Source organism: Alligator sinensis, unplaced genomic scaffold (genome assembly GCF_000455745.1).
Source record: "Alligator sinensis unplaced genomic scaffold, ASM45574v1 scaffold609_2, whole genome shotgun sequence".
NCBI lineage: Eukaryota > Metazoa > Chordata > Crocodylia > Alligatoridae > Alligator > Alligator sinensis.
In genome coordinates, this window is record NW_005842090.1 from 1,620,794 (window position 1) to 1,636,808 (window position 16,015).

A 16,015-nucleotide genomic window follows, 5' to 3' on the forward strand; every position below is an offset into this window, starting at 1 on the left:
ACACCCCCATCATGAAGACCAAGAAGTGGACGGTGGAGCGGACCCGCACCATCCAGGGCCTCATTGACTTCATCAAGAAGTTCCTCAAGCTGACGGCCTCAGAGCAGCTGGTAGGGACTGCCCAGTGCCTTCCCCTGCAGGGCTCTGGAGCAGTGGTGCTCATCCTTTTTAGCTCAGGGGCTGGATGGAGGAGCTGCCTGGGGCTGGGCCACCTGCCAGATCCTGCTCACAGGGTCATCCCATGGCTGGATCCAGCTACGGCCCAAAACCCAGCACAGTTGTATAAGCTGCTTCCATGCCCCAGGGATCCTCCTGGGTTTGGAAATCTGGTGGCAGGGAAGCAGCAGCAGCATTAGTTGCTGTGGCTCTGGGAGCAAGTAAAGCTCTGCTGCTCCCCGCTGCTAGATTTTGAGACCTGTGGGGAGACCCCCTCAGGCTGGATGACATGACTCCACAGGCCAGAAATTCAGCACCATTGCACTCAAACCATAAGAAAGGGCTGCCCCTTTTAGGAGAAGTTCCCCTGTAGCTGGTCAGGCCGGCTTGGAAACCTTCAGCATCATGCCCCTGGCCACTCAAGCTGTGGGGCTGGTGCTGTATGCAACCCAGCTGGCCTTCCTAGAGGAGGGAACGAACCACCAAAGTTTGCACTTGCTGACCAGTTCAAAGCATGGCCTGCTCCAAGGCTATTAGAACTGAGGCCATTAAATTTAGAGGCAAATTGAATACAGAAACAGTATTCAAGTGTCCTTTTAAGAATCTAGTCTGGCATAACATACTGAGGAGTCAGGCTGTAATTCCCCAAAGGAATGCAACTCCAGGCTGATGCTGCCACCATATCCCCAGAGTGTCTCACTGTGCCTCTCCATTTCAGTTAGTCTGGTAGGATTGTAGGGCTACAGGATAACTTGTATACACACATCACAGTCTGTATAGGGCTAAAATGTGGGCTGAAGCCTCAAAAATGAGATGCTTGAGAAACTCCTGGAAGCATTAAGTCACATGGGATTGAGTTCCTAAGCACTGGTGCATTTATCGCTCTGTATTGACTCAGAATGTTTATCGCATTCAAAATGTAAAAACACAGAGAGAAAGTGATGCAAAGGGTGAAGTTAAATGAGCATTATCCTACATAGTGGATAATCCTGTGAGACCTGCCAATGAACGGTTTTTGTTTAATGCGGCAAACTTCTTGCATAGATATTGTAGCTGGGGAAAAAAAAAAAGCATGAGATCTAAAAAAATCTGTTAAAAACAAGTACAATTGAAACATCCGCAAATATATATAGTCAATGCAGTTAAACAACCTGACTCCTTTCTTCTAGTGGTGCAGTACTCCAATCTTTCCTTTTTTGGTTCTCTCGTATGTATATCTGCTCTTGGAAACCCTTACTCATGTAATTAGTAGTTTATTTGATCACACCTTTGCAAGCAGAGTTCAGGAACAAAGATGCCTTTCTATGATGAGTTTAAAGTTCACAGGCAATGGAAGCAAACACTTTTCTGGAAAAATCATTGTAGTAGTCCAGTGATAATAGCCTTTTCATCTTCCCTTAGTCATCTGTTCTTGTGAAGGTCTTAGGAAGTGCACAGTCTGTAGAAGGAAAATGAAGAGTAAGGCTCTGAGTGAATAGTGCTTACATAGGGAGATTTTTCTAACATTTGTTTCACTGGTGATAAGGTGTCGTGAGTGAAATCTTACAAATCCAAATACTGATGACAGCAAGGGAATTTGTTGCGTTGCTGTTATAATGAATGCTTGCAGTGAATATCCCTGTATGTTATCCTTGTTTTATTGCATACGATGGAGTGTTCAAGGTTATAATCTTTGGGACTCTGCTCTTGTAAAGACCTATGCACATACTTAACTTTATGAACTGCAAGTAGATGCAGTTACCTCAAGTTAAACGTGTTTGTTGTATCTTTGCCTGGTTGGAATTTTCTAACTGTAAATGTAGAATTATTCCTTTCCTTCTTGATTGCTGTTCTCTGGTTATAATTAGAAGAAACCCGCTTTCCTTGTTTCTTTCAAGTCATATGAGCACATCTGTACATTAGAACCAGGTCAGAAGTGGTTCTTCTGTCCCACCTATTTTTAAGATGTCAATTTTTTTGTTTGTTTTATGGCATGAAATGGAGATTGTATGAACCTTTCTTATTAGGGAATGACATGAGCTACCTCAGAATGCCAGTAACCCAGTGGTTAGTGCTGTTGTGTGATCTGTGAGAGATCTGGGTTCAAGTCATTTCTCTGGCTAATTGAAAACCTAAATTCCCCTACATCCTGGTTGAGTTTTCTAACCACTGATTTACTATATTTTCTGGGATGACTCTCTAACTAGAAATTCTTTCTATGTTAAATGCATTACAAGGAACTTGGGTTTGTTTCAGGGATTGAGCTGCATATACAATAAAGCTGGATAAAAAAACCTATTTGCATTGCTTGGAGGAAAAATACTTCCACGAACAATAAAATATTATTACTTCTTCATGCATGCACTCACACACACATGTACACACTTTTGCCAATAGTCTCTTCAAGACCTCTGTTCACTTGGAGGACACCTCCTGATGGGATTTTTTTAGTAAGCCTTGTAATTTTTCAACACACTGTATTTCAAAAAGTAGTTGAAATTTTCTTCCATGGAATAGGCTATTTAGTTCATCCTCCTTTTCACTGTCAAAACCACTTCAATAACTTATAATAGCCCCATATTCTTCTCATGTGGTTTCCAGCTTCAGATTGACTTTAGAAGCAGATTCCCATTGTAAGACTCCTAGAATTACTCTAAAATGTGATCTAGATGTTTTGCATCCCAGGAAAGAGCACTCTGATATCACATAGTTTGAAGTTTTCTATTCTTATGAATGAATGACACTATTTACTAATGGTTTTTATAGAGCGCAAGGAATAGTGTTTGAAAAATAAGGGGATGAAAATGCTTCCATGAACACTGCTCTGTACAGGAGGTTCTGCAGCAGAGTGGGAGTGCCAGGTGATGAAAGCAAAAGAGCAAGGCCCAGAATTGATGGCTGTACTCTGTGTTGCAGAGTGGATAATCAGGGAACAAAACTGTTGGGTACCATGCAGTCCTTCCCTGCCAAAAGGATAGGGGCTGTGATGCAGTCTTTCAGGATGCAGAACCAGGGTTGCATGGGAAACAGAGTAATGTTTATCCCATCCATGTCAAGGCTATGGGATAGAATTTAGACAGGAGAATAATTTGCAAGTTAGATTTTTATGTTCTGTTTTCTTCCCTTGCAGTTTATATATGTGAATCAATCCTTTGCTCCCTCTCCAGACCAGGAAGTTGGGACCCTCTATGAGGTAACTATAGTTTTAAGTGTTGTCCTTTCTTAATCTCTGTTTAGCAGAAACTGGGTGGTATACTAATTTGCCTTTTAAAATCCGCCATCTGCCTGTCCATGTTGATGGCCTCTTGAATGTGTTCATCACGATCACATCGAGCAAAATATCACACAAATGCATTCATAAAAATCCTGATATAGTGTTGACATCTTGTGTGCAACACGTTGTATCTCACATTGAGGTATTTATTATGTAACAGTGGTTCGTGATACATTGTTCTGATGATAATGGTATATTTATTAATAAAATGCTGTTTTGATAAACTAACCCCCGGGTGCATGCTTTCTGTTTCCATTCTCTCTCCTTCTTTCCTGCAGTGTTTTGGAAGTGATGGCAAACTTGTACTCCATTACTGCAAGTCTCAGGCATGGGGATGATTGGTGAGCAGCTGCTGTTGTTTAGTGGTGACATTCAGAAAAGAAAAGGGCTCTCATCTTCAGAAACCTTGCTGCCCATGGACATACTGAAGAGAAGGATTGTACATTACTGCCTATGAATTTACTTTATTCTCTGCATTTGTCTGCAAAATCATGCAGATGGCTAGCATGCAAGAAACACCAGCAAGCCTGCTCGGTCATATACTTTTCTTTCTTGTGTCAGCCATGGCATACAAATGGTTCTTCATGTGCCATTGCTAGAGTAGAAGTACTTTTCCCACTGATGAGCTCCCTGTTTACCGTATTTGAAAGGACATTGTTTCATGACTTGTGGACTGCATCACTGTAAATGCTGTACTGAATATTCAGTTTCCCTTTGGAAAAAGTATATTTCTATGTACACTGGGACTCATTTTCATCCTGACAGAATGTTCATTTATTACACACATTTTATTCTTTATTTATTTTAAGTTTTTATTTTGAGTGTGTGATGTCTCATTTGCCCCTCACTTCAAGCAAGCATTTTCTAGAGCTTGTCTCAAAAGTGTTATATATAAATTATGCATGAGGCAAGGTATGTAGCCATGCTGTTTATACTAGTACCCTTTGTACCTTCAGTCATCTTGATCAGTTTAAATACTTGACAGAACAAATTCAAGAAACCCAGGTTATACACACTGTCTTTAATCCTTTAACAGTATGTGAACACATGCTTCCTATTTTTCCTTTACTGTTTCAGTATTTTCCCAAGTCCCTGCTCTTCAGAAGGTGCTCTAAAAAACTTCCATGGCAAATCTCAATCATTATCAACAGGCTAGAGAGAAATCCAGTGGTTAAATCTTTCAGTTTCCAAGGAAATAAATGATGAATAGCTGCCATTCCAGCCAAAGAAATAGAACACTTCTGTACCTATAACAAGTCATAAAGTTGCAATGGAATAGCAGTTAACAGAAGAAGGTTACCTGGTCTCCATCCAGTCTCTACATTGACCTGTACACGATATGGGAAAGGATACTGGGAAAACAGCTGTTTTTTGTCTAGGCAGCAAGTTCATCCATTAAGTCTCTTCCTTTACTGTTAACATGAAGAAATGATTTAAAAAAAAACACTTTGCCTGCTAGTCTGTTAATATATGGATTGGAAATGGGCTGCATGCTAATATGTACTGTCCAGTACTATAGCTACATCTTCTGACCGCATTGTACATTATTGATTCTATTGGAATATTTTAATAAACTCGTATCATATTTTTCATGCCAGAAAGATCAATGTTGCAACCAACTCATGTTTTATGTAAATTAGTGAGAGTACAGTATTTTGAAGATGTGTTCTTAAGGGTTGTAAAAAATTTTGTACTAGATTTCTTCCAGTAATCACAAATAGATTTTATTTCCAACATTTTAGAAAAATGGCACAGTCATAATTTGAGTATTTAGGAAGGGATGTTTTCCTATACATACAATTATAAAAACAAATTTTAAACGCCAGTTTGAGGTGCAAACTTGGAAAAATAAATACCTGTTATCCTTTCAAAGCCAACCTTGGCCTTTTGGGCTAATTCAAGGCCATTGTGACTTTTTATAGCCCCTAGGGGGAGTTCAAGGACAAAAATATCCACCTATTTCTCTTTAAAGTAAAGTCACTGTATTTGTCCAAGTTTCTTTCCATTTCACAAATGCTTATAATTATGCTGCTCCCAAGGTTATGACTCCTACATAGTAATATGTTTGGCAAAGAGAAAAACGACCAATCTGTCCCTTGTTAAAGGGTATTAGATTGTGGTGTTTAATTTTTACATGGTCTTACTAAACTCACTGGGTACATCTGAACATTTAGAGTGATACAGGGAGTAGAAAAACAGGACTAACTTTGTGAGGGAAGAAACTTACTAGATAATAGCATTCACTTTTGGTCATTGTTATTTATTCCTGTAGCAGGCTGCACATCCCAGGCTGCAACCCAGCTGCAGGCAGTAAGAATTTGTTTGCAAGCCTGCCTAAGAGAACTGGGCCAGCTGATTGGGGTCCTTGGCTGGCCCAAAGGAAATTAAAAGCTCCCAGAGAAGGGAGCTGGGAGAGAGAGAAGGTGGTACGCAGTGGTTCCCAACCTTTTTTTTTTTTTTTTTACTGTGGCTGGTGGGAGCAGGACAGGGTGCACAGAGCTGGCTACCTCCCACCTGGGGCTCCCACGTTATCCGGCTTTAGTTCTGGAAGCTCAGCTGTGACCCTGGAAGCTGCTTGCCTGGGCAGACAGATGGGGGTCTGAGCAGGGGGTTTATGCCACAACCCAGCAGCCAACCCACTGCGGCCCAGTACCAGGCTGCGGCCTGGTGGTTGAGAACCTCTGATGGTGAGGATAGAGGTGGACCAGCATTGATTCCGGGAGCTCTCTTAGGTCTGGGAAAAGACTCCAGGATATTGGTTAACCCTTTATTGCTTATGTATTGTTTGTTTGGTGAGTGGATGGTTTGTGTTGGGTCCTTGTGTGGCAAGTTTGCCCAAGGAAATAAAGACTGTTAGGTGAATGGACAACCTGTTACATATAATTCCTTTCTGTGACTTTTTTGCTTTGTTTTTGTTTAATTGTAAGGGAAGCAGGAAATGATGTTTCTTTTAGTCTCCTTGGAGACTATTTTATAGTCTAATGAAACTCCTTCTACCCAACATATGAGCATATATAAATTAACTTGCTTCTTTATTCAAATAGATATATAAAAGGCATTTTTTTCTTCCAGGCTAAGTATGTCTTGTGACCAACACTAACTTCATTCCAGTTTATTCTTATTTTTTTCCTCTTAATGTTTTTGAAGAGGATTGCTCTTTTCCTACTCCTTTGTTTACTTTTTCAGCAAAACTACATGCTTCATCCTTTCAATTCAATAACTACAGGGATCTAGAGGGAGAGAGCTTAATCATTTTGGTTCCCAACCCATGAATTCTTTTTTTTTTTTTTTTTGTTCATTGCTTCTGGTTTTGAGAGGGAATATAGTTTTTTCAATCCCTTTTCTATGCCATGCTTCACATATACTGTACCAGGATCTTTTATTTAAAGAATACTTGCATAACTTGGTTTACCTGTCACTTGATGTGAGCTGTTGCACACTGCTTCCCTTACTGCAAGCATATTCCCAGCACAAGGCTAGTTGTATATTAGTATTGGATATACTTAAAGCTGTGATTAGGGATTTTATTTGGAACCTTCATTGCAAAAACTTACTAGGAAAAGTTAAGTTTAGAAAAAACTTAAGTGTTTTGGAGATGATGTTGTAGCTGTGAGAAGAATGAGCTGCATTTGAAAACTGTCTAAGTGGGCCAATAAAAGATGCCCCCAAACAATCCTTGCCTCTCATGTTTGGAAGTAATAGTCATTTACACCTATCTAAAAGTACTGCATTGCTTCTTTTGGATGGGGAGGTAACCTAATTGTGTTCTTCACTAAATGTCCTTTTCCAATCTTTTACTTCTTCCCAGCTGCCTCTGCCCCCGCTGCCCCCGGCCCCCATTCTGATTTGGAGTTTTGCAGAATATAATATAAAATTGCTTGGTCACTTGGACCTCTTCCCCTCTCTCTCTTCTCACCCCCTTGGATATACTGTCTTGGAGTATGTTAAAATAATGGCTTGTTCTCTTCTCATCTGGACATTCATCTCCTACTAGTGTTAGTACCTATAGTCCTGCAGATCTTCTGTGACACTAGGTAGAGCCAATATTTTCAAATTTCATTTAGTCAAAGCTATAATATGTCCCATCCCAACTTGTAGGTTAGTCTAAAGTGAATGAAGCAGTGAAGAAATGAAGGGAAGTGGCGTCATTTTGATATGCAAAATGTGAACTGGAATATGGTTTAGGCAGAAATAATATCCCACTATGTATGTGGGATATAATTTATAGGACATTGCATTAGTTATTACAATAGAGGAAATGGAGGGTATGCATTGACATTCTCGGGCTAGTTGTGACCAGTTGTAAGGAAGAGTGGTAAGATTGGGACTTGGTTAAGAAAATTAGTAAAATGTTATAAAAAATGTAAAATCCATTCAGGTTGTAGGGTGAGTGCAAAAGAAACTAAGACAAATAACAGGGATGATGCATGCTTTTAAAATATATTCCATTGTAAAGCTGCACTAATTAGCAATTGCATCTGGCAATGCAGCCTCTTGGAATCCAAGCTCAGTCAGTGTATGCTAAGAAAGCAGGTAAGTGCAGTTTATGGTCATAATGACATTACTATGCTGTCTTGATGTATATGAATAACTTTTTTCTTGGTTGTATGTGGACATTGCTTCTGTAAGCTTGCTAAACATTTCTGAAAAATTGGATAAATCATTTTGGAAAGTAATACAACCTTAACTCTTAAGGTTTTAAGTTAAAGATAACCTGCACCATGAAATAAAATAATCAGTAGAGGAGCTGTCACTTGTTAACGTTTTTAAGAAGCCTTGGAAAGCTTTAGACATCTGGTGGGTAACTGTTGTGCCAGTATTGGAAAGAAAGGTTAAACAGTTACTATAGGTCAGTTTGCTTCACATCAGTTGGAAGCAAAATTGTAGGAAGGCTGATATGGATATAATCAGTAATAAAGTAAAAACTGGTAGCATAATTACTGCTAATCAATACAGTTCTATGGACAGTACATCATATCAAATAAACTTTATTAGTTGTTTTGAGATTAGACCTTTGGCTCATAACGTAGTTACTCTATCAGTCATTACCTTTGACAATGACTGTCTAGTAGACATAGATTTCTGTAAGGAATTTAACTTAATACCTGATGGCATTAACACCATGGAAAAAACACCATAGAAAATGCATGCATTATAATAGATTAAAAACTTGCTCTCTGATATAAGAAAGTAAATAGAGAAGCATTGTTCAGTATTGGTGCTTGCAGGCATCTTGTCTTTGTCTAATACTATTTCATATCATTGGTAATATGAAAATGTGCAGATTGCTTACCGCTCCAAATTTGTGCTATGACAGCCCGGTGTTACAGTGTAATTGGATTGCTTGGTAAGCTATGCTGAAGTGAACCTTGAACGCATGATTTAATACAGTCAAATGCTTGGTCAGGCATCTGGGAATAAGGAAACTGTTCCACTTGATAGGGAAGTGCAGTTTGGAATGAAGTGACTCAAAAGTACAGGTCCAATAAAATATGTAAGTTCCTCAAGTGGGATGTAGGACTAGATCCAATAAAGCAGGGGATTCCCATACTGGTATGCATATACCTGGGGGCATGCAAGACATCTTTTGGCAGTTGCATGGGATTTAATTTTCCTTATAATAATAATAATTGGCATTTAAGGTGTTAAAATATAAAACATGCTGGTAGGGGTACATAGGCAACTGGTAAATCTGGAAGGGAGTATGCAATAAGAAAAAGTTAGGGAACCTCTGCAATAAAGGATTGAGTTGTTTACAGATTAGGTACAGCAAGTTAACCCCAGGATAGAAACCAGTCTGGTGTTTCTATCCTGAGCCAGCTGGCATCCAGAAAGTAGGCATTTTTCTGCCTAGGTCCTTGAGGGATCAGATTGTGTAGGCCTTTTCAAATATAAATTAGTAAATGAAGCTGAGATGCTTAAACAAAACCAAAAGTTTGCCAAGTAGGGTAATTTAAAAGCAGCTAATAGGGGAAATTTAGAAGCATGGTGGTGACTAATAAATGTATTGATGTCAGCTGATGGCCTACTTGAACAAAGGCTGTCAACCCTTTTTAAAAGTAGCTTTCTACTTTTGAAGAATGGCTGCCAAAATAGGAGTGGAGAAGCAGTTCTGTATTTTTCATCTCTGTAACACCACCTCAAAAATGCTTAGCTTACAATAAAGCAAAGCTCATCTTACCTGGCAGTTATACGAGCTCAGCCTAAGCCATGAATTGAGGTAGCTGCTTTTCTTGCCTTGTTATTCCAAGTGTAAGCATCCTGTAAACCAAATTCTGTCTTGTGTTGACAACTATTCAAGTAATTTTTTCAGTGTGTGTTCTCAGCAACCTGGCTAAAGCTTTGTTACTCTGCAGTGAGCTGGATGCACATGTTGCTGAGAACATAACTTAAACTGTAGCAGCTTCATATTTGGGGATAATGCAAGAAAGAAAAAGAATAAATGCACACAATGCAAGAATCTTGGATTGTGATGATTTCTTCATTTGCAACCTTGCAGAAAACATGCATGGATTGGGTGTTAGCTTTCACCTTTGTATTTTTCCATATGTAGGAGCAAAGATACTTTCAGTCTGAGTGGTTTTCACATTATGTAATCCCTGGGGGTAGGGAGGGGAGGGCAGTAAAGTTTCTATCAAAGACCATTGTGTAGTTGTTTGTGCCTTCCCTCGCTCAGTACCAGATGGCTGCCTGTCTGAAGACAGATGCCTTAGATATTTTTAAGACAGTAAAATGTAGAAAGCAAAGAAATATCATTTACAGAGCTGTTTTCTACTCAACAGCACAGGGATCTGGTAATATCCATGTAATATCTGAGGCAGATGATCAAGGTTAATTTTCTAGTTCCACAAACAAGTTAGCTAAGGTCAGTGCTCTCTAGGAATAACTTTTTGTAATTCATTAATGTAAAGTCATTGAATTTGGTGAGACTTTTATCAAAATGTCATTGTTACTTATGCATCAAACAGCAAGTGTGGTGGGCCTCAGCACAAAAACATACCCAAAGAGTAGACCCAAATTACAACTCCTGCATTCCAAAAGCAAACACCAATAAGTAGAGTTATAAAAGACAAAGTCACTTGATTCCCACCTTGGCATCAGAGCTCTTGGAAAGAAAAATGCACAAAGGGATCTCCAGTTCTAAAACAGCACAACTGTGAAATGCAGAAGAATTCCAGTTAGGAAAAAAAGGCAGTGAAAAGGTATGGCAAGGTTTTATTTTACTTACTTAAATATTGCACATAGAGAGGGGAATGTACAATTTAAAACTGTTTGCCTCATACAATGTACATAGAAAAAAACCCTTAACTTTACAACAGACACATAAGCAGCCTAATTTTTCACCCAAGTGATCTTAACCTAAGTGTGTGGAGTTAAGTGTTGTATTAATTTTCAACATAGGGTGTATGTTGTTCAGTGGTCTGTCTGTGTGAAGTAGGTGATTTAGCATGTATTATAGTAATTTCATCATGTGATACATGTATTACATAGCATACATGTCTCATGACATGCTTTAGATGGTGGCATCATAGAAAATTAGGGTTGGAAGGGACCTCAGGAGGTCATCTAGTCCAACCCCCTGCTCGAAGCAGGACTAGCCCAAACTAGATCATCCCAGCCAAAGCTTTGTCTAGCTAAGTCTTAAAAACCTCCAAGGATGGAGAGTCTGCAACCTCTCTGAGTAACCTGTTCCAATGTATTACTACCCTCCTAGTGAGAAAGTTCTTCCTAATATCTAACCTAAACTTCCCTTGCTGCAATTTGAGACCATTGCTCCTTTTTCTGTCATCTGCCACCACTGAGAACAGTCCAGCTCCATCCTTTTTCAAACCACCGTTCAGGTAGTTGAAGGCTGCTATTAAATAGCCTCTGTCTTCTCTTCTTTAGACTAAATAAGTCCAGTTCCCTCAGCTTCTTCTCATAAATCATGTGCCCCAGCCCCCTCACCATTTTTGTTGCCCTCCATTAGACAGTCTCCAATTTGTCCGTTCCCTTTCTGTAGTGGGGTGGCCAAAACTGAACACAGTACTACAGATGTGGCCTCACCAGTGCTGAATAGAGGGGAATAATCACTTCCCTCCATCTTATACTAATGCAGTCCAGTATGCCATTAGCCTTCTTGGCAACAAGGGCACACTGTTTGTTCAATTCAGCTTGTCTATTGTAACCCCCAGGTCCTTTTCTTCAGAGCTGCTGATCAGCTATATCAGTTCCCAGCCTGTATAGGTATGTGGGATTGTTCTGTCCTAAGTGCAGGACTTTGCACTTCTCCTGATATTTCTTTTAATCCAATCCTCCAATTTGTCAAGGTCTCACTGAATCCTAGCCCTACTCTGTAGTCCAGTGCTTCCCAATTTTTTTTTTCAGTGTGACCCCAATTATGACACCATTTCCTCAGCATGGCCCCTCACTCCCAACCCACAGCCCCCTGGCCCTGCCAGTGCCCCAGAACCAGGGCCCACAGCCCCCTGGCTCCCCCCAGCAGAGCCCGAGCCCTGACTACCACCTGCAGGAGGTGACAGCTGCTGCAGCCAAAGCAGAGTGCAGAGCCTAGCAACCCCTGCCCTCCCCCCACCCCCTGCCCCCCAGGGCCTTCCCTAGGGAGGGTGAATCAGGGCAACTGCCCCGGACCCCATTATTTGGGGGGCCCTGCGGACACGGGAGGAGCAGTGCAGTGATTCTATGCTGCCACTGGCTTCACGTCTGCCTGCACGGCATCCCATGCCGCCGCCACTGAATCCGCTACCATCTTCCTCACATCCGGTGGCAGGGCCCTGCACCCTGCTTGGGTTGTCTCTGCCTGCCCCTACCTCCACAGGCAGCCCTGTTGGAGCCGAGCCCATGGAGGAGCGGGGGGATGATGTAGGCTGCCTGCAGGAACTGGCATGGAAAGGAGGGAGCACTGCACTATACCACCCTGGCTGCCAAGCTGAGGCACCTCCTGCTCACCTGGCAGCAGCGTGGGCACAACTCCATGCCACCAACCCTGCCATGCCTCACCTTTGCAGCCATGGTGGTGTGGCACTCCCTCCTACAATGGGCCCCACCCACTGGGCCACAGAGACAGCTCCTACTCAGAGCTGGTCCAGCTGGTCCTGCAACCCACTGTGAGCACAAAAATCTCAGGGGGCATGTTTATTGTGACCCCATCCACTGATGTTGTGACTCCATTTGGGGTTGTGATCCATAGTTTGGGAGCTGCTGCTCTAGTCTACCTACTATCTTCCTCCCCCCAACTTGGTGTCATCTGCAAACTTGCTGAGGGTTCACTCCATACCATCTTTCAGTGTGTTGATAAAGCTATTGAACAAAACTGACCCCTGGGGCACTCCATTTGATACTGGCTGCCAACTAGACATTGAGGCATTGATTTGACCCCATGATCCAGCCAGTTTTCTGTCCACCTTACAGTCCATTCATCCAACCCGTACTTCCTTAGCTTACTTGCGAGAATGGTGTGGGAGACCATATCAGAAGCCTTGCTAAAGTACACCACATCTATTGCTCTTCCTGCATCCACAGATCCAGTCATCTCATCATAGAAGGCAATCAAGTTGGTCAGGCATGACTTACCCTTAGTGAATCCTGACTGTTCCTAATCACCTTCTCCAAGTGCTTAGAAATGGGTTCCTTGAGGATCTGCTTTATGGTTTTTCAAGGGACTGAGGTGAGGCTGACTGGCCTGTAATTCCCACAGATCCTTCTTTCCCTTCTTAAAGATGGGCACTATATTTGCCCTTTTCCAATCATACAGGACCTTTCTCAATCACCACAAGTTTTCAAAGATAATGGCCAGTGCCTCTGCTGTCACATTGACCAACTTCCTCAGTACCCCTGGGTGCATCGCGTCTGGCCCCATGGACTTGTACACTTCCAGCTTTACTAAATAGTCCCTACCCTAGTCTTTTGCCACTGCCCACTGTTTACCTCCTCCCCAAACTGTGCTGCCAAGTGCAGCAGTGTGGAAGCTGATCTTGCCTGTAAAGATTTGAGGTGGAAAAGGCATTGAATTATTTCAACCTTTTCCTCATCTATTACTAAGCTGCCTCCCCCATTTCATAAGGGACCCATGCTTTTTTCCATGATCTTACTCTTCTTTCTACAAGTATGTCAGCAAACTTTCTTGTTACCCTTCACATCCCTTGCTAGCTGCAACTCCAGTTGCACTTTGGCCTTCCTGATTTCATCCCTGCATGCTCGAGAGAGACTCTTATACTTCTCCCTAGTTGTTTGTCCAAGTTTCCACTTGTAAGCTTCTTTTTTTGTGTTTTAGCTCACTGAAGAGTTCCCTGATAAGTTAAGGAGCATGTAAAAAGTCCCTGGGTTGGGTAGTGGGGGGATCAAGTTCTGTAGTTTTTCTTGTAATTCATATGAAAATGATTTAATGGTGGTTTTGAGTTTTAAGATGAAAAGGGGTTATGGCTGAAGGGATCTTTTAGGGATCATACCACAATCCATTTAAGCTTTGCTCTTGTAGTTATTATGATGCTAACAAAAACTCTCCAATGTAAGATCTTTTATACCTGTGTCGTGGAAACACACGCAGCATACTTTTGGGTCAGGTCAGCAGAAGCTTTTATTTAAAAGAAACTACAGCTGTAGGGGGGACTCCAAAGTGACATGGATCTCCCAAGCACTTGGAAGGGGTCCCCCCCCAAGAGCAAAATCAGGAGGCTTATATACTTTTTAACAGTTGCTTACAACTCACGTGATCATATAGTGAAATTAGCATGAAAAGCGGCTATAACATTACTTCATTATTTCTTTGCTGTAATCAGGATGGGAACTAATGGGGGAGGCGAGGTTAGTTCACAAACCTCCTTCTTGCACCTGCAAATCAGAGTTGTACATACTTTTTGCTATCTTCAAGGCCGCGGTGAGCGAAGCAGTTGCAGAGGAGTTACAAAGAACAAACACTTTCTCTTATCTGTTCTACTATACAGAGCCAGCAATTCTCCACAAAGCGGTTATGTCATCTTATAACTAAAATAATCAAAGTTTAAGGCATATATTTTTTCTGATTCCACAGTCCCCCCCTTTGAGACTATTTAGTCTCACTTTACCCTTAAATTTTTATTCTCATGAGCCCCTCTATTTCATCGTGCAGCCTTTCATGTTTTCTTTCAATCTGCTCACACTTTTGTAACACCATTATTCTAGACTCTGCTGTGGGTTTTCTTGCCTTGCTAAAGCTTCTCCTGCTGGCTTTCACGCAGCAGAGGATCAGTTGCACTAAGACATAAAACATTATCAGAACTATCAAGACAAACAATATTCCATACAGGATTTTCTTGCCAAGGGCCCCGGAATCTGGGAGCCAGGAGGTTAGCCAAGACCACATTTTTTTTAGACCCCAGTCAGTATTTTTTGAGGCCACTTGATGTAAGACCCTTAACTGACTTCGGATTTTACGAATGTCAGTTTCAATTCGCATGTCCTGATTGACATAGACACAACAGGTGGAGTTTACTAAGGCACATACTCCTCCCTGGGATACCAATAGGTAATCTAGGGCTACGCGGTGTTGTATAGTTACTTGTGAGATCTGGGAGATCTCTTCTTGCAGAGCCTGAATTGCATCCGCAGTGGCATTTCCCATAGCTTCCATTGTGGCTGAAATGTTAATTATGGCTAGTTCCAATTCTCTTACTCCAAGCCACGGTATGAAGGTTCTCACAAATTGATGGAACCCTGTGTTTCTGGTAGCTAAGGGGTTAACCGCCCTTTTCATGTGATGGTTGAAATTTTTTACTTGTTCCAGATATATTGTACTATGCATTTCAAAACCAGGGATAACACGTCCAAGAGTGCATGCCCCCACCCAATTCCAGGGCAAGATTTTATGAGCCCTGTTTCCGCAGAGCCAGTAAAGGCCTGGGGCAGAAAGGGTACTCAAATCTCGACAGGTGTTGTGCCATATCCGGCACTTTCGATTAATATGCATCGTATAGGACGGACCACGTTCAGCTGTTATCCTGCTGGACCGAGATATATTACAAGAAGTAAAATTGGAGTCAATGTAAAATTCCGATCTGTTTGCAATGAGAGCAACATGAGGTTCCTTAGAAAAGTTGTAGACCATGAATCCTGTACAATTGAGAGAGGGTACATTACCCAACAGGATTCCACTGGTGCTATTGGGGCTATAATCTAGAGTAGTTAGGCAATGAGGGTAGTGTCCTACAGGTGTGGCTTTATTATAAGCTCCGGTGTTGTTGGATCTGTAACAGAAAGGCGCCTCTACTCTTGGGGAGATTATCCAGTTAGCAGGGGCGGCCCTCCATTCTTTAGGAGCGGACCGATGGGCAGCTAACGAGTAGTGTCTAACGAAGCCGCCGTTTATTGTTCCCCATTGCCGGAGGGATATTGGTACTCCGATCATTGGGATTCCTTGTTGTAGGTGCGCTGGGCTGTGAGAGCATATCCAGCAGTCACTTTTATTTCCAGCTTGAGCCACCGTACGGGAGATCTGCAAGTACAAATTTTTCTCCCACCCCCCTTGGGTGATACTGAGATACCCAAGTGTGATATATAAGGATATCAGTGCCATTTTTAGATACAGGAGGGACAAAGAATTTTAACAACAAACATAACCAGCACCAGAAA

The 16,015-nt window shown here is 41.7% G+C and overlaps 1 protein-coding gene across 1 annotated transcript in view; it reads left to right on the top strand.

The window, feature by feature from the left end:
- The window catches only part of ATG12 (autophagy related 12), a 5,834-nt gene extending 822 nt beyond the window's left edge, over nt 1-5,012 (top strand). The window contains exons 3-5 of the mRNA XM_006023987.1: nt 1-110; nt 3,266-3,328; nt 3,688-5,012. Coding sequence (XP_006024049.1) covers nt 1-110; nt 3,266-3,328; nt 3,688-3,747 — 233 coding nt within the window. The 3' untranslated portion in view covers nt 3,748-5,012. The remainder of the gene's footprint in view (nt 111-3,265; nt 3,329-3,687) is intronic.
- Nucleotides 5,013-16,015: the final 11,003 nt, after the last annotated feature.